Source organism: Osmerus eperlanus, chromosome 4 (genome assembly GCF_963692335.1).
Source record: "Osmerus eperlanus chromosome 4, fOsmEpe2.1, whole genome shotgun sequence".
Classification (NCBI taxonomy): domain Eukaryota; kingdom Metazoa; phylum Chordata; class Actinopteri; order Osmeriformes; family Osmeridae; genus Osmerus; species Osmerus eperlanus.
Genome location: NC_085021.1, coordinates 18,455,855 through 18,480,525, shown reverse-complemented (window position 1 = coordinate 18,480,525; position 24,671 = coordinate 18,455,855). Strand labels below are relative to the sequence as shown.

Here is a 24,671-nt window from a genome sequence, read left to right as displayed (position 1 = left end):
AGTGACAAGCAGGGCTTACATCTTCTCACAGCTGGCTCTACTACTGGTTAGATTAGGCCACAGAAATCATGAATATGAGTCACTATCTTGGATTACAAACATATCTGTGCTTGGATTGCGATAGGTGGCAGAAGGCAGTACATGGGAAATATGTGTGTTTAAAGTCAAATGAGGGCTCTGGAACAGATGCAAAGATGGCGTAATCGAGAGACACAGCTCACGTACCTTCCCAACCCCGCCACCTCCCCGTCCAACACACAAAAACACACGCACACACACTCACCACGGCGGTGGCGTGGGCCACTCCGAAGGAGGCCTTCTGTCTCCGCCCTGTGATGTGGCTGCAGTTCTCCTGTACCTTCTCCAGCAGCTGGCGGACTGGCTTGCAGTAATTGGCCACTTTGCATTCCTTCAGGAACGCTTTCAGCTGTGGAGGGCAGGGAGAGGTGGTGGAGAGGGTGAGAGAGAGGGAGGAAAAGAGGGAGAGAGACACAAGCGAGAGAGACGAGCGAGAGAGAGAAGGGGGAAGGGGAACCAGTGTAAATAATCATGCAGTCTAGTGAGTTTCTCCCCCTACAGAGTGTGTGACCAGTATTCTAAATGTGTGTGTGTGTGTGTGTGTGTGTGTGTGTGTGTGTCTCAGGAGGAGGAGGGGCAGCAAGGCCAGGCTGCTCTGAGGAGGGCTAGCTCCGCCGCCCTCAAACGCTCAGGTCTGACAGGAAGTGTGTCCTTTGGTCGCCGGGGCAATCTAAACACCGGCGAGCGCATGGAACCCTTACGGGTGGTACGACCACACCTTCCCTCTGCTCCCAGGTTATTAAAGTCTGTCATTTTGGAATTCAGAATGTCTTGGTGAGGGTTGAACTGGGGTTGGCAGGGCAACTTCTGGGCGAGCTGTCAAACCCCACCTGTCCCTTGGCTTTTCGCAGTCTATACACCAAACATTACATCTCTCAACATACTAACTACAAAGACTAGTGTTTTTGTGTGAGTTTTTATGTACATGGGTCTGTCCGTTGACCTAATGCATACTGACCATATTTACATTCCTAATAATTGATGGTAGAGGTTGAATCAAAGCAGAAGAGGAGACGATGAGAGGAGGAGATGGGCTGGCTGCTGATTGGTTACCTGGATGATGGTGGGCAGGGCCAGCTCAGGGAAGCCAATGGAGCAGGCCTGGGAGTGGAAGTACTCCAGAATCAGGTCATACAGCTGATCGATCAGGCCGTCCTGAAAAACACAAGCACCTTCAGACTGGGAACACTGGGGAGACAGGCCCCGCCTCCATCTCTCACACCCTCCTTCACACTGGGAACACTGGGGAGACAGGCCCCGCCTCCATCTCTCACACCCTCCTTCACACTGGGAACACTGGGGAGACAGGCCCCGCCTCCATCTCTCACACCCTCCTTCAGACTGGGAACACTGGGGAGACAGGCCACGCCTCCATCTCTCGCACCCTCCTTCAGACTGGGAACACAGGGGAGACAGGCCCCGCCTCCATCTCTCGCACCCTCCCTCAGTCTGGGGCATGAGGAAACCTGGGGGATTTCCGTCACCACGTAGAAGAGCGCTGACCGTAGCCGACGAGTCACGTGACTGCTTGTGCCAATTAACTGAGGGATTAGGTGAGGAACACACAAAAACACATGCAAGTCTCTCTCTCAAACACACACACACACACATTACAGATGACAGCTACTCGTGTGTGCGCACGACCTCCGTCACTGCAGCGTGGATTAGCAGTAACACCAGATTAGCTTGCAGTCGTCACCTGGGCAGGCCCCCAACCAGGCCTCCTGACACCTCACAGACACCGTGCCTCCTTTACCTTCCATAGGCTCACCAATACAGCACGGACTGCATCAATACACAACTGTTGTTATCTTGTTAGTTTATTTTTATATATTACCGCATTTCACTGGCACTTCCAATACAATAAAACACTGATAACATACAATACCGGCAAAATGGTCTGGGCCTGGAGTTAAAATCAACACACAGATGGCGTGTGTTGCTGGGGGCAACTAGGTGAACGGGGTCCTGACGGGCGGACAGCGAGGGATAATCCCAGAGGGCCGTGTGGCAATCCTCTTGGCAGCGACGCCACCGTGGAAACTTACGCCAGTGTTAGAGCCTTGACTAGGGATTACTGCACTGCCCTCAATCCCCTTATGCCTGCACACACATACGCACACACACCGGCAGTGAAGTGTTCATATATATTGACTTGGACCTCCGCCATGGACTTGAATTAAGGCTCTTGTCTTACACAAGTGTGATCATGGTTATTGACAGCAGTAGAAATGGGTGACCCTTGTGTGTGCCTTCTCGAAAAGACTGCTTAGGACCAGAGGAAGCTGACACTGCACCCTGTAAATAACTCTAGTCTAATCAGTCCAATCCAATTAGGTAAGAACATGTTGACTAACAGTACCACTCAGCCGTTAACCTCACCTGTGGTTACCTATTCATTAGCATGCACCATGCTATGCTAGCAGCAGACACCCGCTTCGGGCTTCTTCTAGTTTATTTTTAGCCAGCGTGCTAAGATAGCTTATTCTATGGTCTTCCCTTCCCACCATACTGGAGGTATTCATGTTTAGTACGGCTGCTTAGCCAATGTGTCATCACCTTATAAGCCTTCTCCTGAAGGTTGGTATTGCTGAGTTTCAGAATCACTGCAAAGTTGATGGGTTTGGCACTCATGCGGCCTGGCTTCTTGTTGAAGTCCACCTGTTGAATGATCTGTAGGACAAACACACAGAAACGACACACAGTTAAGCAGTAACAATAACAGCACAACACATGACATTTGTCTTGCCGGAGAATTCAAAGGGATACTCTTGGTGTACATTTCATTTGTGCATGCTTATTTCTGTCCTTGTACATCTGCAGTGTGTGTGTGTTTGTGTGTGTGGTCGTTTGCGCTCAGCAAGCGGAGCGCTCCTGGCCGGTGCTGTCTGTACAAACATAGGATGTGGTGGTGGTCTGCGGGGGAGCTGGGGGGAAGTGGGAAGGCATGGGCCAGACCTGATACACACACACACTCAAAACACATGCACAAACTCACAGACAAAACACACACTCCCCTCACTGACACACAAGCAGGAAGCTCCAAATCATACACCCCCCTTGGAGATGTGAGTGTGCGCTAGCTTGCCACACACACACACACACACACACAGAGCTTCTGCTGCTCTAATTAAAACAGTAGCAGCAAACCTCCGCCTACCTTTAACGAGGGAAACAGTAAAGGGGGGGGAAAAAAACACAGGAAATGGTGTGTGTCACAAATAAACACGGCTTGCTGCTAGGGGGTCTTTGACTGCGAGCGCGAGTGCGTTGAAGGAAAGGGGGCAGGAGGAGGGCTACGCCATCAGCACAGAGGATGTGGTCTCTAAAATGCGTTAGGAACAGAACATCAACCGCAGTTAGCCTTTATCACTCTGGTCAGGGCCTTCACACACAAACATACAGATACACACTCACACCAGACCAAGAGTGACCAATCCCATGAAGCCGAGTAACAAGTCGTTTTTGTAACACCACTACTCTGCTTCAAACCACAACAGGGTTTCACACCAACACACAGACCAAACCACGGCCACACACTTGACACACACCAGGCTCCACAACACATCAAGGGAAACGTTGGCAGTTGGTGACTTGGTCTAAAATAAAAAGGTGTTTCATACTCATGCATGCACACGCACACACACACATCCAGCCAAATGCATTTCCCACCCTCCTTTTATTTGGTAATTAAAAGGCCAAGCTGTCTGAAAATACAATTGAAGGTTTTTCTACCAACAACTGACATAACATGTCAACGGCTACTGGGATTGTCTGCCTCCTGAAACTAAACCAGATGATGTGTACGACGGGACAATAACTGACAGGCGCTGGGCCTGAGGGGTGGGGATCACTCCCATAACCTGGGAGTGGGAACCTGGGAGGGGACCATGAGTCTGATGACTGAGCGGTTAGGGAATCGGGCTATTATTCAGAAGGTTGCCGGTTCGATTTCCGGCCGTGCAAAATGACTTTGTGTGGCAAGACACTTCACCCTACTTGCCTCGGGGGAATGTCCCTGTACTTACTGTAAGTTGCTCTGGATAAGAGCATCTGCTAAATGACTAAATGTAAATGTAAACCCTGATGGTCATCTGTTGGCAGGTCCCATACCTCCAGGAGGAAGGGCATCACGGGCACAAAGGTGCCGGTGCTGCCAGAGAGAAGGGTGAGGACTCGCACACAGTGCATCCTGAGAGGGTAGTACCGTGAGGTGGGCACCAGCCTGCAGGAAAACACAAGAGACATCCAGTGGTCAGCACTGCCCCCTGCAGGTGACGAGCACCACAGACTAAACACGCCTCATATGGCATCGATACGTTTTAGCTAGCGACTTCAAAAGCTTCAAACGGACTAAATTGTATGCTTCTAAATTAACAGTTTATAATTGAATAGCTTTCTAATTCCAACGCTTCACATTTTTGCTCCAATTAGACTATGTCTAAACATAGTAAGATGTGTAGAAAACACATGTGCATGCGTGCACTCACTTGATGGTGCCCACTATGACCTGGCACAGAGGGTAGATGAGAGGCTGGAGGACGTCGCTGGGTTGGATGGTGCTGAGCACACGACACCACAGATACAGGCAGTGGACAAACTGCCAGTTATACACAGACTGGTATGTCTCCTGGAGAACACAATCACAAAACACGCCTGACATGAGATCACACACAGAACATAGAGCAGCACTCCTGGGTACGGATACACATAAACATAAAAAGAGTGTGTGTTTGGGTAGCTGTACCATGTCTACACGTGCGTGTGTGTGTGTGTGCGCGCGCGTGCGTGTGTGTGTGCGTGTGTGCCTGCAGTGTCCTGACCTTCTTCTTCATGGTCATGGCGTTCCTCAGGTGGATGGCCAGCTGTCGTATGTAGATGAATCCATGCTGGTAAGAGGCCTGCGTGTCCAGTGAGTACATCTCAGTCAGGGTCCTTTGCATGAAGTTGATGAGAGGCAGCACATTGGGCGAGGTGAACTTACAGTTCTGAACGTAGGAGATGTACATTTGCTGTTGGGGTAAGAGAAGAGATGAGGTTGAAACCTGGAATGACCAGGAATGCCTTTATGGACCAATGATATAATGTAGGGATGCACCGAATATTCGGCCACCGAAAATATTCGGCCGAAAATGTCCAAAAACATAATTTTCGGTTTCGGCCGAAGGAGTAAAAACGCCGAAAAAATTACACCGAACCTTTCTAGTTTTTATTGTTTTTAAAGCAACCAGTGTGGAATGAGCCTGGTGCGCTTCTAAAAAAGACGGATTAAAAAAGAGCCGCAGGTAAGTTTGTTAACAACTAACTGACAATAAAGGGAGATGAAAAAGGGTCCGCATGCACTTGTAAACAACTAAATGACAATAAACGGAGATGAAAAAAGAGCCGAGCGCACCTGTTAACAACAAAATACCAAGTAGAGAGAAACAAATCTGCGCACACTTCATGCAGCAAACATGTCAGCAGTGTGGAAGCATTTTAAAGTGTCGGAAAACGGAGAAAATAAGGCCGTTTGCAGACAGTGTTCTGCTGAACTTTCTAGAGGGGGAACATCTGCGAAGACGTTCACCACATCAGGCTTGATTCATCACCTTAAATCCAAACACCCCAGACAACATGAGGAGTACGAGAGAGACACCACCGTGGCAGCAACTAAAAGGAAAGTAGGCCTACCCAGCTCACACACTCCATCTGTGGCTGACAAGGCAGATTCCGAACCGCTGTACTGCATCGCGACAGTACTTGATCCAAGATATAAGGATCATTACTTGGATGTGGGGAAAAAGCAGCGCACAAGGGACATGATACAGGCTGAGTTGGATTTGCAAAAGCCGCTGTGTGATGGAGACGGTCGCATGACGCACAGCGCAGCAGAACGGGGAGATGGCGTGGAGAAAAAAAGGGCACGCACTACAGATGATGAGCTGCGCAAACCCTTACTGTCTGACATGTTCGAAGAGATTCTCCAAGAGAGCAATCCAAATACCAGTCAGAAGACAAGCTCAACAGCTCAACAACTGGATGCTTTTCTATCAGAAGTCCCCATCCCCAGGAGCAATAACCCTCTCGGATATTGGAGGGCCAATCAAGGCCGCTTTCCCCACCTGGCACAGACGGCACGCAGGTTAGCTATTTAGGAAATTGAATTAAATATGTTATTCATAAAGTTCTTGTTATGCTAAATATTTGGAACTATTATACTTTAGTGTGGAAAAATAGAAGGCATATAGCCTACCGGCATTCAACAATTTAATTATTTCTTAGGCAGAAAAGAAACACATGCCGTCATCAATTAAAAAACTACAAAAAACTGATAGCCTACAATGTCGATGCTATGAGATAACTGTTTCGATTCTCCGTTCCCATCCTAGATACTTGTCTGCTCCATGCACAAGCACCGATAGCGAGAGACTGTTTAGCGCTGCTTCTCACGTCATCGATGAGAAGAGGAACAGACTTTCATGTGACAAAGCAGAGAAGCTCCTTTTCATCAAGAAGAACCTGCCACTTTTCCTGAAGTAGACTTAATTTAGTTTATTAAAGTTGCCTGTTATTTAAATACACTGTCAGAAATAGGGCACTGCCCCATTTGTGTTCAGCCCCCCCGGCCCCCACTTTTTTTTTTTTTTTTTTTTCAAGCAGTTGTTAATGCACTTTTTTTGTTGTGAGCATACAGAGTAAATGCAGTTAATTTCTTGTTTAACCCTTGTGTTATCTTCGGGTCATTCTGACCCATCAGTCATTGTGACCCACCGTCGTATTGCGACAAATTTACCTCCTACAAAAACAAAGTGAAGCATTTTCTTTTAACTGTCGGGCTGTCTCAGACCCCCCACATTGCAATGGTTAAAAGAAAATAATTGTTATTTGTTTTTGTATTGGGTAAAATTGGGTAAACACAACGGTGGTTCGTTATGAACCTTTGGGTCATGTGACCCGAAGGCAGCACAAGGGTTAAGGCCGATGTTAGGGGGGCTCAAAGATGGCCAAATAAAAAGTATTTTGTTTTACTAATTTATTTAAGGGTAAATTGTTCTTAAATTAGGTCTTCTGGAATGTTAGAAAACGTTCAGTATTAAATAAATCGTTTGTATCAAATATGTAATTGATTTTGTTTTATTGAAAAGCAAGACAAAAGTTTATAAAGGACATTTAATTGTTTTATTCATGCAATGGTGAAAGATTAAAGAAAAATGAATGAAAAACAGCAAAAGCCACATTCGGTATTCGGTTTCGGCTTTCGGCCAACAGTTTCAGTATATTCGGTTTTGGTTTCGGCCAATAATTTTCATTTCGGTGCATCCCTAATATAATGCAAAGCATTGTCATGTGCACACTGCTATGGGCCTTGGTTTGGGAAGTTAACGATGTAAGTTAACACCTGTATTCATATTTCAGAAATGTTATCCATAATTGCAATTGATGACAAAAATGTATCAGGTCACCTTCCAACAGCACCCATGTGGAGTTAAGAAGGTTCAAAACAGACGACTCACCCTGAGGATGGGGTTAAGGTACGTGTCTTGTTTGTGTCTGCAGATCTTGTTGAGGGCCAGGAAGGCCAGGACTCGGCTGATCTCCTCCCCTGTGCTCCACTGCTTGATCAGTTGCTGCCAACAGAGAGATGGAGATGATGCTCGGAAGGTGTTCCCTTCATCTTTCCACCCCTGAAACTCACCATCTCCCCTTTCCACTACTATTCTCTCATCCGCCCCCCCCCCCCCTCTTCTGGACTCTCCTTTCTAGTCAGGAGCGGGGCTCACCTTCAGCAGGTGTCGGCACTGCTTGGGCAGACACAGGTAGTATGGCACCAGCTGGTTTGCGTGCCTCAGGACAGCACTGATGACCGTTGCCTCTGTGAGACACGACAGCAGCTATGGAAGGAAAAGCGGAAGGAGAGAGAGCGGTGAGTGAGTGAGCGAGCGGGGAATCTCGCATGGGGAGGACAGAGATCCAGACTGGAGAAACCAAAACCAGCTGGTCTAATGCAACAGCGGCTGACATTCAGGACAGACCTGGACGATCCCACTGAGGTACATCTTTATGTCCACCATGTTCTTCTGCCATTTTGGGCTAGACGATGGAAGCACTGGCCTGAAAGAAAAGGAAGTGTCCGACAGGTATGCTTTGGACCACCTTAACAGTAAGAACACAGTGACTATAGCGTGTAATCGTCATCTCAACTCACTTCTTCTGGTCTTTGTCTGGTTTGAGGTTCAGCATCCTTTGTAGGACCACATACACATCTCTGATACAGAACAGCACCAGGGCATTGAACACTGCGGGAGGACACACAAGCAAACATGTTCACAGTGGCGACTCGTACCGGCAGCGTATGCTGAATGATACCAGGAAACATTAGCTAGGTCTACACATGTATATTATGCTGTGTCACTTTATTCGTGAACTCTCATTTTTCATTTCTCATGAGGATATGCAAACATGTTGTTGTATTCTTTACCTGAGCTGTCAGCTACTTTGTATCGACACGGTTCTCCCGCCTCTCCTTTGGTGGTTGCCACGGCAGCCTTGAAGGCTTGGGTAATCTCTCTGAAGAGGCGGGGTGTGGGCTCCTCCTGGGGTCAGACAAGGATTGGAACACATGAGGCACAAGCTTCATTGCACAACAGTTAAAAAAAAATGCTACACTGATGTAGAGAGGGGTAATGCTAACTGGTTGACAAGTGCTACCTTGAGAGCTGCTCGCCAGTCTTCCACCATTTTATCTGTGACTTTGATGGCCTCCACGGCCTTTTGGGATTTTGGTGCAGAGCCTTGTTCTTCCTCGTCATCCGAACTGGCCTCCTGATGTGACAAATCAATATACATCGTATCTTTTTATACATACAACACCTCAAAACTGGAAAGAGATACAAGATATTACTGGGGGACAGACAGGGTCCTTACCTCCAGCTGATTGGGCAGTGTGTGGTATTTCCTCTCCTCCTCATCTTCCGAGCTGTCTGTGTCGTCAAAGTTGAGCAGAGTCTGGTCATTCTGCTCCAAGAACTTGTAGAACTCGGGATCTTTACTCTTTAATCTGGACAGCTGGTCCTTGTGCTGGGATGCCTTGCCTTTCTTCACAACATCACTATTAGAAACACACAGTAGACGTTGAATAACAAACCAAAACGTTGATCGATGTATTGAAAATAATTCCATCGGGAAGTGACACTCACTTCTCTTTAGCTGCAGATTTCGCAGAATTAGATTTTTTCTTCTTCTGTGCATTCTGGGTGGGAGCTTCATCTTCAGAATCTTCCTCGCATGCGGAGTCAAATCCAGACAGCAGGAACTCATCCACGCTTAAGTCCTCTAGCTTCCTACAGCAAAGTCGAAACACAGTTTATTAAACGAAAAGGACACTCACAATACTCACAAAGTACATCCCCTGAGGACAACCACCATACTCTTCGCTAAAACGTTACTTTAAACTCTGGCAGAACTAAGATTAGCTAAATGTAGCTAGCAACCCATAGACAGTGTTGGTTAGCTAGCTAGCTAGCTTGCTACTAAGACATAAGTAACAACTCCACAACACATGAATGAGAATTCAAAGACAGGCTGACAGATACGTTGTTTTTAGCTTGAATATCCTGATTTACTAAGTTGTAATGAGTCACCAATTAAACGTTTTAGAGCGTTAGTCTTATAGCTACCTTTTCTGCTTTCCTGCCATGCTGGATCCAAATGTGATTTCCAACTAAGTACCCACAATGCATCAGTGTTTAGTACATGTCGAAGGGTACTGTAGTTTTCTGTTTTACTCTCTCCAAAAATTATGTATTTTCTCATCAACTAAATATATTATTTAATATCGTTTGGTAAAAGTAATATCCAGGGAAGATTCGCCCCATACTTATCCCAGACTGCTTCCGATATTTGACTAAGAGATTAGAGGTTGTGCTGTTATTGTTACTTAAGAGGTTATTTGTTGGAGCAAGTTGACTCACTGCTTGTAAATTTTCACTGTGTCAAGAAACTGGCAACTGGTGTTGATGTCCTTGCTTTTGAACACAGACGGCGATTGGTGAGTTTATCGTTTTGGCTAAACCAAAGATTTAAACCTTTCTATATGTCAACATGTATGCTATGGGCTAAATCACTTGGTTCCCCGAAAAATACTGCCCTCTTCTGGTTAACTAATAGATAAGTCTCCCAAAACAAACCCTCTAGCCTTTGTATGTCTTACATGGGTTTCAAGATTGCACACATATGAGGATCGTGAAGTGTGTTTAAGAAATTTCCTTAGATTGCCAGATTGACTAAACTTGAATCTCAGTGGTTAGTTTACTTTACACACATACCTGTCTCCTTGTGGGGGTTTCAGACACCAGGATTGGGGGATAGATTTTAGAAATTGGCAACCCTAGCCTGCGCCTCACCTTGTTTCGGTCACGTGACATGACCACGAATCTGGTGGAACTTTCGTGTTCCTTGAAGTGAATCCTCTAAAGGAGGATGACAGTCTGAGATTTGAGGAAAAGTTGACTGTTTCATTACATCTGGAACCTAATCTACCACCTAAAACGGGTAAGTAATACGTGCGATGCGGAAGGTCCTTACTGACTCGAAACGCAGAGTTCACACTCCTTGAATAGCTAGCTAACTAGCTCGACCAGCCTGATCAGCCATGACACGAGCTTGCGAGCTAACACAGCGGCACAACAACTCAGCCACATTAGTTGGGTTAGCACCCAATTCATCCTGTCAGAGCTCACACAGTAGCTAGTATGTCTGCTGACATATTTATGTGCTGACATATCAGTTTGTAAACAGCACAGCTTCAATATTTAATTTGTTCTGAACCTAAAGGTGTTTTGGTGGTGCAACTATATATCTGGTCTGGTGATCTAAGCGTTAGCTAGCCACCTTAGCTAGCCGTGTTTGCCTATTTCCTTGTCCCACAAGTCGTGAAATAGCCACCCAACGATTACTAGCATGAATTTTACAGTGTAAGATTGTCTTAGTGAAACAAGTTGCTTGATATACTGAATGAAAGTTGTCTCTAATGTTCCTCTGTGCTCTGACGGTTGCCTTTTGGCTACTGAAGAGAATGTTAACACCAGTTGGTTGTTGTTGATACCTGGGGTTCAGCAGTAGGATGCTAACGATCGAGTTTTGTCATCAACTTGATTGTTTTCACTTGGCTAAATGTAAGTTGGTTGGTTTAGCTAGTGCAGCTTGCTTTCACCGCTGAAAAATACTGTAGTCCAGAACCAGGGTTGTTCCACTACTGGCGTCATACGTAGCAAAAAGTAAATGGATGATTTTTATATATTTATTGTTGCGTAGAGTTATTATTGTTAAGAAAACAATTAGAGATTGGTACATCAGAAACTTTATGCTGAATCAACAACTCCTCCACCACACCCCCTTACGCAGAGCTAATCCCATAGTTGATAGTGATTGAGTGATCTATATGATAATCTCTGACTGGGTTCAGATGAAAGATTCCTCCATTTGCTGACACGTAGGTTCATAGACTGACAGACTAACAGAGGCAAAACACACAAGCAGACAGTCAGGCAGGTACGTAGTTGGCCAGTCAGTCAAGATAAATCATGCACTGTGGGCACAGCCACATCACTAAGTGATAAATTATTAACCCTGAGACTGCAGCCAAAGATAAAGTTTATCCAGAGCTGTCCTCAATCATGTACACTGGAGAGACAGGAGAGCAGGGCCATGCATAATTGACTGCCACATTGAGGTTGTGACCATGTTCCTGAAAAGATGAATGCACGAATCCAGATGTCAGTCTTAACTTTGACTATCCCTTGAGCACTTATCACCTTACCAGTGATAGCCAGCTATCACAGATGGTAGTTCCCAAAGGGACCAAACCATATGTCCAAATCAAAGTTTCCACTGACTGTAATGATTTGTAAACTTGTTTGTCCCATGAGACAATGACGATAATTGCTTGTATTGTGATCAGGCTGTACAACCTGTACAACTTGAATTAAGGTTCAATCAAAAGCACTATGTTTGAGAAGACTAATGACTAATAGCAAACGTCTACTACGCAGGCATTTATTATTAGCCTTACAGCTGATTGTTTATGATTGGTACCTGCTGGATTCCAGTCCTGCTCAAGCCTGCCTAGGCTATATATTTTATATCCCTGTTTCGTTTATTAGCTTTCATGAAAATGAAAGATGTTAATAACAGATTACAGAGTGTGATCCTTGTACATTCAGATACATTTTATGACTTTCAATGTCCAATATGTTTGATTGGATTATGATTGTGAAGAACCCTACCAACAAAACAGTGAAGGAGAGATATGGCATCAAGCAGATGTAGCTGAGTTGGAGGTGTTACAACAGACCTTGCATGGAATGTGTTTTATGGATGGCTGGTGGTTGATTTGATGTGATCCGTGTTGTGTTGCAGAAAGACTCACCCAGTCCTATGTCATGGCCAGTGGTGCTATTCCTAAAACAGGCACGGCCAATGGACACCCAATGAAGGCACAACTGCAAATTATAGGTAGGTTTTCTCCTGCTCGACTACAAAAATGTTTGTTAATTGGGAATACGTGCTGTTAAGTATAGATAAATGAGTTTAAAGCTTGGCTTTAAGTTCAGCTGCACAGTCCTGATGCACGGGGTGTGCATGGTTCTAACTCAGGCTCAGTCGTCCTTAACAAAGCAGGGAGCCAGCAGGGAGCTGTGTGTTGTTCCAGAGAGGGTCATAAAAGTATAGCAGAGGGAGCATTTTCCAGTGCTCGTAAAGCTGGGTGAGGTCAGGCTAGCTGGCCCTAGAGAGGTCAGGCTAACATCCAGCTTAGCTCCTGTAGAAGGTAAACTCCTAACACTGGACTCATTCACTGTTTCAGTGCTATCAGCCAAACTGAAAGATAACAAGAAGAACTGGTTTGGGCCCAGTCCGTATGTGGAGGTTGCTGTGGATGGCCAGTCCAAGAAGACAGAGAAATGCAACAACACCCACAGTCCCAAATGGAAACAGCCTCTCACAGTGTAAGTTGTGTGACGTTAACCTAGACTGTATGTAACGTATATGTACAGTATGTTGTCTTGTAATATTTCAGTTGGAGTATCCCCCTGTATGCAACTTAAAATCTTAACTGTGAACGTAAAACACTCCTGATCTTCACTTTGTATGTTTAGCCAGTTATCGTATGTGAAAACCTATAGGTTGATTCTGTGTGGTCCCACTAAATTCTAGATTTTATGCTTCTTTTCGATTGATACATCATACAGTCCCTTAACATATCACTGAGTTGTAATATCCAACTGTGTAGAGAGGTGTATGTGTCGACACTTTACTTACGCAGCCACACTATGACTGTCCTCTTGTTTTAGCTGAGGAAACCCAGTCCACAGTCCTCAGGGTAGAGGCGCTGCCCCCTGGCCTCTCCGGCCTCACTGCTGTTTCATGTAGAGGTGTGAGGGGCCTTAATGTGTACTCTGAAGTGTGCAGCACTGACATTGCCTTCCCTGTGAGAATTCCCAGTTGTTTGTTTACACCCTCTCACAGTAGAAATAGAGGCACTTCCTTATAGATTATGTGGGATATGATCTTGCGGTTCCGATAGTTGGTGTTGATCTAGTACTAGTACTGCTAGTTTATGTACCCTTAGTATAGATAGTCCACATATTTAAATTTTAGGTCCCTATATGTTAATTGTATGCACCTTCCTGCCAAAGCAAATTCCTTGTCTGTGCAAACTTTCATGGCGAATAAATCCCATTCTGATTCTTCTGATTCTGATCCATCCTTGTTGCAATTGTTTGTGGAAGTGTGCATTTTCAAGCGGCCCATATTATGTGGTGGAGGATGTAGAATCTTCTTACCTGAAAATATAGACTGATGATCTGACCTGATCATCACTATATGTTTATGCATATTTGCTATTTGATGTAATGTTTTTGAATAGTCATATAGTGTTTTGCGTTCATCCTCCCGTCTACAGGATTGTCACTCCTTTCAGCAAGCTGGTGTTCCGCGTGTGGAGCCACCAGACGCTGAAGTCTGACGTGCTGCTGGGAGTAGCGACCCTGGAGGTCAGCGAGACCCTCAAGAACAATGACATGAAGAGTGAGTTCCACCTGCAGGATCTCAAACCCCTCACTGTGTCTTTCCATCTTGGGAGTTTCAGTACGGTCCAACCTGTTCCCACGCTGTCGTTGTTCAGGGATATTTTCTTGTCTATGTAAAATTCTAGAGTGTGCATTTCCTGTATACCATGTGACTTCCAGGTTGACTTTTCCCTATGTGAACATTGGATCATTGAGGCTGCATTGTAAAAGTACAGACTCGTAGTGTGTGTGTTTGTCTGAGTGAGTGAGTGTAGGCGTGTGATGTCACTGATCAGGTTACCGATCAGATCAGGCTACTTTCCCCGCTCATAAAGGCTCTATTCAGGTCCAGGCTGGCTGGCTGGCCAGCAGATGCATGCAGATGACCAACTGCAGCTGATTGAGAAACTGATGGTCACATGCTGTCAGGGAGACCGTTGACAAGCACTCAGGCCTTTGTCTCATCATCTATCCGGCTTTCTGGTCTGTTAAGAGTTGTGTCGTAGCTGTAGTTGTCGTCGTTGTGGTAACCTAGCCTGCTCGGCCCCGCCCCCCCCCCCCCCCCCCGCCCCCACCCCTGTGCTCCAGTCTCGGAGGTGGTGCAGACTCTGCAGCTGAGTACAGACAGAGACCACATGGACCTGGTGGGCGACCTGTCTGTCTGTCTGGACGGCATGACGGTGGACCCTGAGATGTTCTCCTCCGCAGAGGCCAGCCACCAGGGTGAGTCAGTGCTGGGGCACGTCTTAAAGGGACAGTTCGCTGCCGGAAGAGATGGTTGTGCAGCTTGGAAGACGCTTGCTTGAAAGGGGACAGTTCACTCTAACGACACTGCCCTGTTCCTCAGGTACAGCCAATGGGGAGTCCCAGTACAATGGAGATCAACATGGTGTCAGGTAGGGAAGGAGAGAAGGATGGGAGTAGCTTCAATTACATTTGAATGCTTTGAACTTCGAATTGTGTACGCCTAAGTGAGTGAATAGGACACTGTGACCTGCGGTGTGTTTCGGCCGGCCCCTAACGTGAGCGCTGTGTTTGTGACAGGGGCAGTCGAGACAGCTCTCCAGCTGTGGACGTCGTGGAGCACAGGTCGTCCCCTGGCGGTCGCCGGGCCGTGAATGGTACGGGGTCTCCCTCACTGTCAGCAGGGGGCTCCAAGCCCTTCCGCCCCCCTCGGCCCTCCAGACCCCCACCCCCCACCCCACGGAGACCCACCCCCTCCCCAGGTGAACTGTCAGACATGGTCCAGAACTCACACTGTGGGAGAAATGGACAGCACTCACTCGCTGATTCTCACTGTCTCTCTTTCTCTCTCCACCTCCCTCCCCATGATAGCATCCTCCAACGGCTCCATACCGACAGACGGCAGCGAAGGTCCCTCTGGATCCAACACCCCGGTCCGGGCTTCTGCCTCCAGAGCGTCCTCAGGCCCAGAGCCTCCTCCAGCCCAGGACCAGCCCCCAGCCCCAGGAACCCCAGCACCGGGAGCCCCAGCCTCTGGAGCCCCAGCCCCGGGAGCCCCAGCCCCAGGGGTCCCCTCCCCTGCCTATGGGGCTCCAGCCCCTGCAGCCAGACCTCCACCCGGAATCTCCCCTGGTCCTCCTGGACTCGCCCCTGCCAGCACAGGCCCAATGCCCCCAGGGTAAGACTGGTGAACAGTGTGTACTCCCAGGGTACTTAAAGGACAGGAGGGTCAGATAAAAACATGGGCCTTCTATCTTTAGGTAGTTTGGTGAACCAAAGGCATCTGTAATAGTTCATATAATAGGGTATTAATGTCTCTTATGCAATGCAGTATGTTGAGAGGATGATGTGTGTGTGTGTGTGTGTGTGTGTGTGTCAGATGGGAGCAGAGAGTGGACCAGAGTGGCAGGCTTTATTTCGTCGACCACGTGGAGAAGAGGACAACATGGGAACGTCCTGAACCCCTGCCTTCTGGGTAAAAACACATATTCACATGAGCATGGTAATATCACACGTTCATTGACCACCACCCATCATAAGATTCACTGCTTTGTTCAACAACATTACTGCAGGTAACACAGCAGTACAATGAAATGAAACATTGCGCAGTTTGAAACATTTGCATTAACTATCATGTCAGCACCTACACAGCACACTCTTCCTCCTGTCTGCTCGGTTCTGTGGGCGCTGGAGCAGGAAGTGGCAAACGAAACATTCTGTCATAGCAGCACGTACAGTACAAAAAAAAGGCAGAGAATGTACATGTAGAGATTAGTTTCCTCCAGGATCACAATGACTCTTATTGAGAGACTTGTTGCTCTTGTTGGTTAGCTGTAACTGACTTAAAATGATTGTACGCGCTGTGAAATATATTATTGTTGCTTGCTTTTTTCCACAGGTACACTCTTGCACTTTTAATTGTAATGCTGTTTAATAGTAACTTGTCTAACTACATGCTCTTATGGTTCTTCCCTTTGGGACTTAATTGCTTTTCACAATGTATGCTTCATGTTTGGCTACCCACAATGTTTGGGGCTATCTCATTGTTATGTTCAGTGACCTATGCACTTTTGTAAAGCTCTCTCTTGGAAGTCACTTTGGATAAAAGCGAATAAATGTAAATGTAGAGATAGCAGACAGTGAAATCCCCCCTAACCCGAAGCCGTGTGGTCTGGTGTTCCTGGTGTGCTGCAGCTGGGAGCGCCGCGTGGACCCCATGGGCCGCGTCTACTTCGTGGATCACATGACTCGCACCACCACCTGGCAGCGCCCCACCATGGAGTCGGTGCGTAACTACGAGCAGTGGCAGCACCAGCGCAGCCAGCTGCAGGGACACATGCAGCAGTTCAACCAGAGGTTCATCTTCGGGGTGAGTGTTTCTCCATGACTCAGACGCATCAGGGTCTACCTAGCCTCCTCTGAGGGGACAGACTGCAGGGTTAGAGCAGCAATGATGGTTAGCAACTGTGTGCTGGAGGCTGACCATCGTTCTGGCCGGATTGTTGTTCTGAGCTACAATGTGTCTTTGTGAAATTGCAGGATCAAGCTCCAGCTCAGAATAAGGAGTTTGACCCCCTAGGCCCTCTGCCGCATGGATGGGGTAAGACCTTTACTCACTTACTCCACACACCAACATGTTTGAAACACAAATAAAATGGCAAATTCTGCACTGTCGGATGCTGGTGGTGACAAATATGTGAATCTTAAAGATTGTGTTTGAGTGTTCTCCCTTGAGAAACTAAAACGATGTATGTGTGTGTTTTCAGAGAAACGGACAGACAGCACTGGGAGAGTGTACTTTGTACATCACCCCACACGGACCACGCAGTGGGAGGATCCACGTACACAGGGGTGAGTGTGTGTGTGTGCCAGCTGTATGGATGTGTGTGCCAGCTGTATGGATTTGTGTGTTTGTATCCAGCTGTATGGTTGTTAAGATGCGGCATCCATTGATGTTGTGTTCAGTTTAACTGTTGATTAGGCAGCATATTGTGTTATGGTGTACTGACAGAGCTCTTCCCCCCCCCCCCCCCCCACCCCCCCACCCCAGGCTGCTGAACGAGCAGGCCCTGCCAGAGGGCTGGGAGATGAGGTTCACGGTGGCTGGCATCCCCTACTTTGTGGACCACAACAGGAGATCCACAACCTACATCGACCCTCGCACAGGAAAATCCTCACTGTACGTCCCCACCAGCCTGCAGTACACTGACAGACTGACAGACAGGCTCGTAGACAGACAGGCTCGTAGACAGACAGGCTCGTAGACAGACAGGCTCGTAGAAAGACAGGCTCGTAGATAGACAGACAGACAGGCTCATAGACCGCCTCCCACTCTTAAACCTCCTCTATCTAACTGCCAGTCCAGTCCTAGATAGTTGGCATCAGTAAACCTTAAGTACTCCTAGTAGGTTTCTCCTTCGAGGAAACAGCCCCAACACGTCTGTTAAAGTGACTCTCGGTGTCACAAGATCGGTCTTTTTTGTTTGTGCTAAATGATTAGCTTAGCAACAGTTGGCTTTGGTGTTGACTTATAAACACAAGGATGTGGTCTGTTAAGCTGCTGGGTTGGGAAGCCCATGTCTTCACTGCGAGCAGGAAGAACCGGTTCTGTCTCAAAGTATTTGACTGTGGCTCTGCCTGCTGGCTCTCCACCTGCTCATCAAGCCTGCGTCATGTGACTAAGCTTCGCAGGAATTTCATTTGATATGTAGCTCTGTTTCTAAATGGCGCTGTTGTGTAGAGTAGCCATTAGACACTACAGAGTGTGGTTTTTCCCCTGATGCTGGATTGAAATTCCTCCAGGGGGTGGAGGAGATGTAAAATGATGGGTTTGTGTTCAAGCCCATTATGCCCTGTTTGTACGTGGTAATCTCTCCTCATGCAGTATGAATGAAATCGATTGGGTCTAAATGTGTGGTGCTACGTTGCATGTTGTTTCCGGAAGTAGTACGTTTAACGATATGGCTTACGGGATATCATAGCAGGTACAGTGTTTCAGGATGTGCAACTTCCTGTGTGTTTATCTCATTCTGCCTCTCCACATCTCTCCTCAGTGAAAATGGGCCTCAGATTACATATGTTCGAGACTTCAAAGCCAAAGTCCAGTATTTCAGATTCTGGTGTCAGGTAAGAGTCGTACCACTGAAGTCAAGTGGAGGTCTGATTGGCTGATGCAAACACTTTGTAACTATCCCTGACTTGACTCTGTGAAACATTAACACAAACAGTCACAGATTTGTCACGGAAACTAATAATACTCATGACAGCATACTCATTTTCACTTCCTCATGTTTGGAAACATTCAATGACACTGATGATTCTTTCGTGCACAGCAACTGTCAATGCCTCAGCACATCAAGATCTCGGTCACGCGCAAAACCCTTTTCGAGGACTCCTTCCAACAAGTAAGTCTTTGAAGTTCTGTCGATAGATAATGCTTCATCCCATCCAGTGAATGAGACGGGTTCAGTCCTTGTGGGTGGGTTCCAGTTCCAACTCGCGTTTTGTGCATCGTTTTGTTTCAGATCATGAGCTTCAATGCGCAGGATCTGCGTCGAAGACTGTGGATCATCTTCCCTGGAGAAGAAGGCCTCGACTATGGAGGGGTGGCCAGGCGAGTCTCCCTCTAAGCGTCACAGCTAGGGATGTCTCAGCTAGGGATGTCACAGCTAGGGATGGGCATGATTAACCGTGGAACTGTTAACCGACAATACGAATGTTTACCGGTTAATACTATTGGTTAAACAGTGTTGTCAATTTAGCGACATGTCGTCATGTTACAGCCGGCACTCTCGGGCGCTCTCAGATTCATGTTTGTTTGTTTTTTTGGTTGTTGTTTATGCTGCTATTTAAAAAGCAATCCCTTATAGGGGGGAAAAACATTTGTTGTTATATATTTTTTTAATGAGTCACAGACACTCATCCATTCTACACTTTTAATCTTCTCGGTTAACGTTTAATGGTCATTAACAAGTGTTGGTTATTGGTCAGCATTTCTTTCCAAAATGTGCATCCCTAGTCACAGCAGATTCCCTCAGTCTGTGAGGGCTAGGCACCTAATGTGTAATGGTCCAGTGCTGTTTGTAATGTTCCGATCGGGGATGTGCGATAGCATCCTGTCATAGGCGTACCTCTCTGACAGGAAGTGAGTTTGGTGGTTTGCATTGGGAGTGCTAAGTGGTAGAATGAGGAGGTGATAATGGTGTACTTCCTGTGCAGGGAGTGGTTCTTCCTGCTGTCTCACGAGGTGCTGAACCCCATGTACTGTCTGTTTGAGTATGCCGGGAAAGACAACTACTGCCTCCAGATCAACCCTGCCTCCTACATCAACCCTGACCACCTCAAGTACTTCAAGTTCATAGGACGCTTCATTGCCATGGTAATTATAAAAATAAAATAAAAAACCCTCCTGACTTGACTTGTGGCAGACCATATGCTAGTGTTGAATGGCTACACTCAGCCACGATATCTTGCTGTCTTCTTGGAAGTGGTGTTGAATTGTGACACACTTTTCATAAAATCTGCAATTCCTTCCCACATTCCACAGTCACACATGCTCACTGAAAAGAAGCTTGTCTCTTTATTGCAACATAACTGACAAACCCTCACCCAGTCCCACCCGCCCTCTCACTCTGCCCTTGTCCGTCCTCCAGGCTCTGTTCCACGGGAAGTTCATAGACACAGGGTTCTCCCTGCCCTTCTACAAGCGCATCCTGAACAAGCCCTGGGCACTGAAGGATCTGGAGTCCATCGACCCAGAGTTCTACAACTCCCTCATCTGGATCAAGTGAGTGACTCGCGCCTGACAGACCACATGGGCAGTTCGACCGCCCTCAATGATTGATTAAAATACTTTAAACAAGACTTTTGGGCTTTACATATTATTATACATTATACTTAAGAAGATAACAGTATGCATAGCCTATTGCAGGTACAATATTCTGCTCTAGTAAATCTAGTGAAACCCATTCTATGAGGTTCCCTATTAGAATGAACTTTGTGATGTACTCCCCTGCTGAATGATCCGTCCTGCTGGGTGCTGTTCCTCAGGGAGAACGACATCGAGGAGTGTGGTCTGGAGATGTACTTCTCGGTAGACAAGGAGATCCTGGGTGAGGTCACCACCCACGACTTGAAGCCTGACGGGGGAGACCTCCAGGTGACGGAGGAGAACAAGGAGGAGTACATCAGGTGAGCTGACCTCACCAGCAGCTTAGTGCTTCAAGGAGTGTGTTTCAGCGTGGCTCTCTGGTACTTTGTGGTGTGCAAGGTTTGCCTCCATCAGGCAGGGCTGGTGTGTTAGTGCCTGTTGTGTTTTAATAGTACATCATCAGGTCAGTCAAAGTGTGTGTGTGTGTGTTCCCCAGGCTGGTGGCTGAGTGGAGGCTGTCTCGGGGAGTAGAGGAGCAGACCCAGGCCTTTTTTGAAGGCTTCAACGAGGTCCTTCCCCAGCAGTACCTGCAGTACTTTGATGCCAAAGAGCTGGAGGTAAAGAGGGAGGGAGGAACGGAGAGAGAGGCAGTGAGGGCTGAAGAGAGGCAGTGAGGGCTGAACAGAAGCAGTGAGGGCTGAAGAGAGGCAGTGAAGGCTGAAGAGAGGCAGTGAGGGCTGAAGAGAGGCAGTGAGGGCTGAAGAGAGGCAGTGGGGGCTGAAGAGAGGCAGTGAGGGCTGAAGAGAGGCAGTGAGGGCTGAAGAGAGGCAGGGAGGGATGAAGAGAGGCAGTGGGGGCTGAAGAGAGGCAGTGAGGGCTGAAGAGAGGCAGTGAGGGCTGAAGAGAGGCAGGGAGGGATGAAGAGAGGCAGTGGGGGCTGAAGAGAGACAGTGAGGGATGAAGAGAGGCAGTGAGGGCTGAAGAGAGGCAGTGAGGGCTGAAGAGAGGCAGTGAGGGCTGAAGAGAGGCAGTGAGGGCTGAAGAGAGGGAGGGAGGGCTGAAGAGAGGGAGGGAGGGCTGGAGGGAGGGAGGGAGGAAAGAAGAGGGAGGGCGGAAAGAAAAGAGGTAGGGACGGATGAAGTAACGGGAGTGGAACAAGTCAACTCATCCGTCCTGTAGCTGGTCTGCTGACACCATCTGCACTTTGCCCTCTAACCAGTGTGTTGCTTATCAACGGAGCTGCTGCTGATGGTGTACATGTTTATAGACCTTAGAGAGGGTACCGAGGCTGAACCGGAGTGTGTGTGGGGCTGTTGCTGAGCACGTCTGTTGTCCTCCCAGGTGATGCTGTGTGGGATGCAGGAGATAGATCTGGCTGACTGGCAGAGGAACACCATCTACAGACACTATGCCCGCAGCAGCAAGCAGATCCTCTGGTTCTGGCAGGTCAGTTTCTAGCTTGTGGTGGGACAGGCTTGGGCCCAAACTAGCACTGCTAACCTTTTTTTAACATAGTGGCTGGGCTAGGTTTTTTTTTTTTTGGAGAACAGCTCATTGGTTACATTGTGGCAAGAACAATCAAGCACAGGTTGAAAAATCACAGCCATTTTTCTAAATAGTATTTTGCGGAGGTCTGCTGTGAGATTCTGTTTTGTAATCCCCCTTTCCATGTTGGCCTCCGACACCAATGACTATGTGCCTTGTCCTTGTCTGCTGATCTCCTTCCCCCCCCCGCTCCCCCAGCTGATTAAAGAGATGGACAATGAGAAGAGGATGAGGCTGCTGCAGTTTGTCACCGGCACCTGTCGCCTGCCCGTCGGAGGTTTTGCTGACCTCATGGGTGAGTAGGGGAACCACAGCAGACGGTCGCATGCTGGGAGATCTACCTTACCCCCTGTATGCCGAAGCCTATGAAACAGTCTCATCAAATAAGTTACAACTCATTGAAATCAAACCCAGTGCTCACTGCTGTGCCAGATACATGTCTAGATCAGAAACGATCTGATATTATGTATTGATGAAAATCATCGATAAACAAGAAGTAGCTCCAGTCCTTTTAAAGATCCGATTCCCCCCTGAAGGAGTCTGATCTGTCCCTGGCTTGTGTTTCTGCAGGGAGCAACGGCCCCCAGAAGTTCTGCATCGAGAAAGTGGGGAAGGAGAACTGGCTGCCCAGGAGTCACACATGGTAAGAATGAGCCACTGTGAATGCCACCAGGCATCGCAACAACAGTCCCAAACATACAGCACCCAGTGGGAGCCCGGGGAGGGGGAACAGATGGAGCAGAATGCGTCCAATCAGAGCGATTAGTTCTGTAATACTGAGAACTCTGGGGGGCTCAGGAAGTGTGTTGCTGACCTCTAAACAAGCGTGACTGTTTGGGTTCTTTTCTCTCCTCTCTCTCTCCAGCTTTAACCGTCTGGACCTGCCGCCCTACAAGAGCTACGAGCAGCTGAAGGAGAAGCTGATGTTTGCCATCGAGGAGACGGAGGGCTTTGGCCAGGAGTGATGGAGAGACAGGAGTGATGGAGAGACAGGAGTGATGGAGAGACAGGAGTGATGGAGAGACAGGAGTGATGGAGAGACAGGAGTGATGGAGAGACAGGAGTGATGGAGAGACAGGAGGGACGATAGGCGGGGGGGGTGGGTGGGTGTGGAAGGTCTGTGCGAGCGTGCGTGCATGTGTGACAGCCCCCGAAGCAGCACGCTAGGTCTTACTCCATCGACCTTGCACTAGCACGACACCACGTTTCCAGCCTCAAACCAGAGAGGCTGCTCCTACACATCTCTCAGAATGTCCTCAACTATTATGCATGGAAGCCCGCCCTCTATGACATCATATTCATGGGACACCGGACTACTGCAGATCTTTCCCACCGTACCATGCCTCACCTATGATGTCTGTATCCCAAAGCGTTCTCTTGAGATATTGGACACTTTTATTTTAAAAAGGCCTCTGCTGATCATGCAGCATGCAGACGGAGAGGGCCTCCCATAGAAGACCTTCTAGCACCAAGATTGTCACCTGGACTGATATTTGAATATCTCGAGTCTTGATTTGTAACGTGGGATGGTTGAAGGTATTATTATCTTACTGAAGACACCATTAGAATCTCCCAGATCAAATGAATCCCTATCCGAATTATTTTTATGAATAGCAAAGCAATATTGTTGGCAGCACAGCATTGTTAAATGGATTGGAATACCATCTTGGTGCTAAAAAGTGTCCATGAAACTGACAAACTGAGACAGGACATTTTGTTCAACACATCAAGCATTTACCTGTGAATGGATGAACGACTGTAAGGGGTTTATGGCTCCCTATATTTATAATGGTACATATAAGAACATGAATGTGTCTGCAGGTTTACCCCTAGTTTTATAGGGTCACTGTGACACATCAATTACTATATAACATCCTAGTTAACAGTATTCTGGAAGTGTGAAATGATTTGTGTCCAGAATGTTGACACTAAGATGTTACAGCCTACCTCCTGGATAGGTGGATTAAAGATGAACATTTAGGCTCCGTTTTTCCATCACAGATTATTCTTAATCCTAAACTACAAGGCCCAATAAGAAAATCTTCACTTTTTGACTTGTCAAAAATCTGTTTCTAAGAAATCAGACAATTGTGTGCTGAGAAGCTGTCTAATTTACCAGCTGTTTTATAGGCTTCAACTTAGTATTCATCTGAATATTCTGGTTTCTTGGATCTAGATTAAGACTAAATGTATTAAAAGGATTCTTCCACAGAGATAAATTAACATCAAGTGACAACAGCTGTAATTTAGGGTTTTATTAATTTGTGTCTTGGAGACCATTCTATGGTGTGGAACTGCGCCTCTTTAAAACATTTCATCGTGTCGTCACTCTGGGTAAATTGGGGATTGAAATCCTAGGGAAGAAAGTGTAAATATAATTGCAAGTTGCAAACAGAATCTCATCTCCTTTTATTTTTGTCTCAAGAATTCTCCTTATGCAAATATATCCCCTCCCCCGGCCTGCCTGTACATTACCCTCTTGTAAATGGTGTTAATAACAAATCTAAATTTCTTTTTGTAAAATATTAAGAAATGATTTTAGAAATAACAAGGGTTTATCGTATAGTAGCATTTTAATTCTCCTGATTTCCTTTTTGATTATGTACATGTGTAAAAAAAACAACAAAAAAAACAGTTCACCTAAATAAATTAAATCTATGGGTCAA

The 24,671-nt window shown here is 47.0% G+C and overlaps 2 protein-coding genes across 4 annotated transcripts in view; one reads left to right on the top strand and one right to left on the bottom strand.

Moving 5' to 3' along the window:
• noc2l (NOC2-like nucleolar associated transcriptional repressor) overlaps positions 1-9,851 on the bottom strand; it is a 13,584-nt gene extending 3,733 nt beyond the window's left edge. Inside the window, exons 1-15 of the mRNA XM_062459876.1 lie at positions 9,738-9,851; positions 9,258-9,401; positions 8,986-9,169; positions 8,770-8,883; positions 8,540-8,654; positions 8,267-8,357; positions 8,094-8,172; positions 7,842-7,952; positions 7,575-7,688; positions 4,902-5,090; positions 4,569-4,708; positions 4,192-4,303; positions 2,638-2,751; positions 1,132-1,233; positions 284-427 (exon numbers count right to left, since the gene is read on the bottom strand). Coding sequence (XP_062315860.1) covers positions 284-427; positions 1,132-1,233; positions 2,638-2,751; positions 4,192-4,303; positions 4,569-4,708; positions 4,902-5,090; positions 7,575-7,688; positions 7,842-7,952; positions 8,094-8,172; positions 8,267-8,357; positions 8,540-8,654; positions 8,770-8,883; positions 8,986-9,169; positions 9,258-9,401; positions 9,738-9,757 — 1,773 coding nt within the window. The 5' untranslated portion in view covers positions 9,758-9,851. The remainder of the gene's footprint in view (positions 1-283; positions 428-1,131; positions 1,234-2,637; positions 2,752-4,191; positions 4,304-4,568; positions 4,709-4,901; positions 5,091-7,574; positions 7,689-7,841; positions 7,953-8,093; positions 8,173-8,266; positions 8,358-8,539; positions 8,655-8,769; positions 8,884-8,985; positions 9,170-9,257; positions 9,402-9,737) is intronic.
• On the top strand, positions 7,644-24,671 carry LOC134019217 (E3 ubiquitin-protein ligase Itchy-like). 3 transcript variants are annotated; one of them, XM_062459871.1, is made up of 24 exons: positions 7,644-8,198; positions 12,478-12,573; positions 12,923-13,064; positions 14,021-14,145; positions 14,715-14,849; positions 14,974-15,022; positions 15,171-15,352; positions 15,462-15,768; positions 15,970-16,065; positions 16,785-16,959; positions 17,130-17,190; positions 17,357-17,441; positions 17,641-17,769; positions 18,644-18,716; positions 18,923-18,994; positions 19,115-19,203; positions 19,809-19,968; positions 20,243-20,376; positions 20,640-20,780; positions 20,957-21,077; positions 21,802-21,906; positions 22,204-22,300; positions 22,576-22,648; positions 22,871-24,671. In XM_062459871.1, exons 2-24 carry the CDS (start codon positions 12,501-12,503, stop codon positions 22,968-22,970), a joined length of 2,724 nt encoding a protein of 907 aa, XP_062315855.1. In that variant the 5' UTR covers positions 7,644-8,198; positions 12,478-12,500; the 3' UTR covers positions 22,971-24,671. The 3 variants fall into 3 exon arrangements, with proteins under 3 accessions (XP_062315855.1, XP_062315856.1, XP_062315854.1); XM_062459872.1 differs by lacking the exon at positions 7,644-8,198 and adding an exon at positions 10,091-10,108; XM_062459870.1 differs by lacking the exon at positions 7,644-8,198 and adding an exon at positions 10,438-10,611.

What these genes read in the sequence shown, in the direction of transcription:
- LOC134019217 (XM_062459871.1), top strand. Translation starts at nt 12,501, where the DNA reads ATGGCCAGTGGTGCTATTCCTAAAACAGGCACGGCCAATGGACACCCA. An exon ending in CAAGAACAATGACATGAAGA is followed by an intron (nt 14,146 to 14,714) that starts GTGAGTTCCACC and finishes CCTGTGCTCCAG; the next exon opens with TCTCGGAGGTGGTGCAGACT. An exon ending in CCCTCTGCCGCATGGATGGG is followed by an intron (nt 17,191 to 17,356) that starts GTAAGACCTTTA and finishes GTGTGTTTTCAG; the next exon opens with AGAAACGGACAGACAGCACT.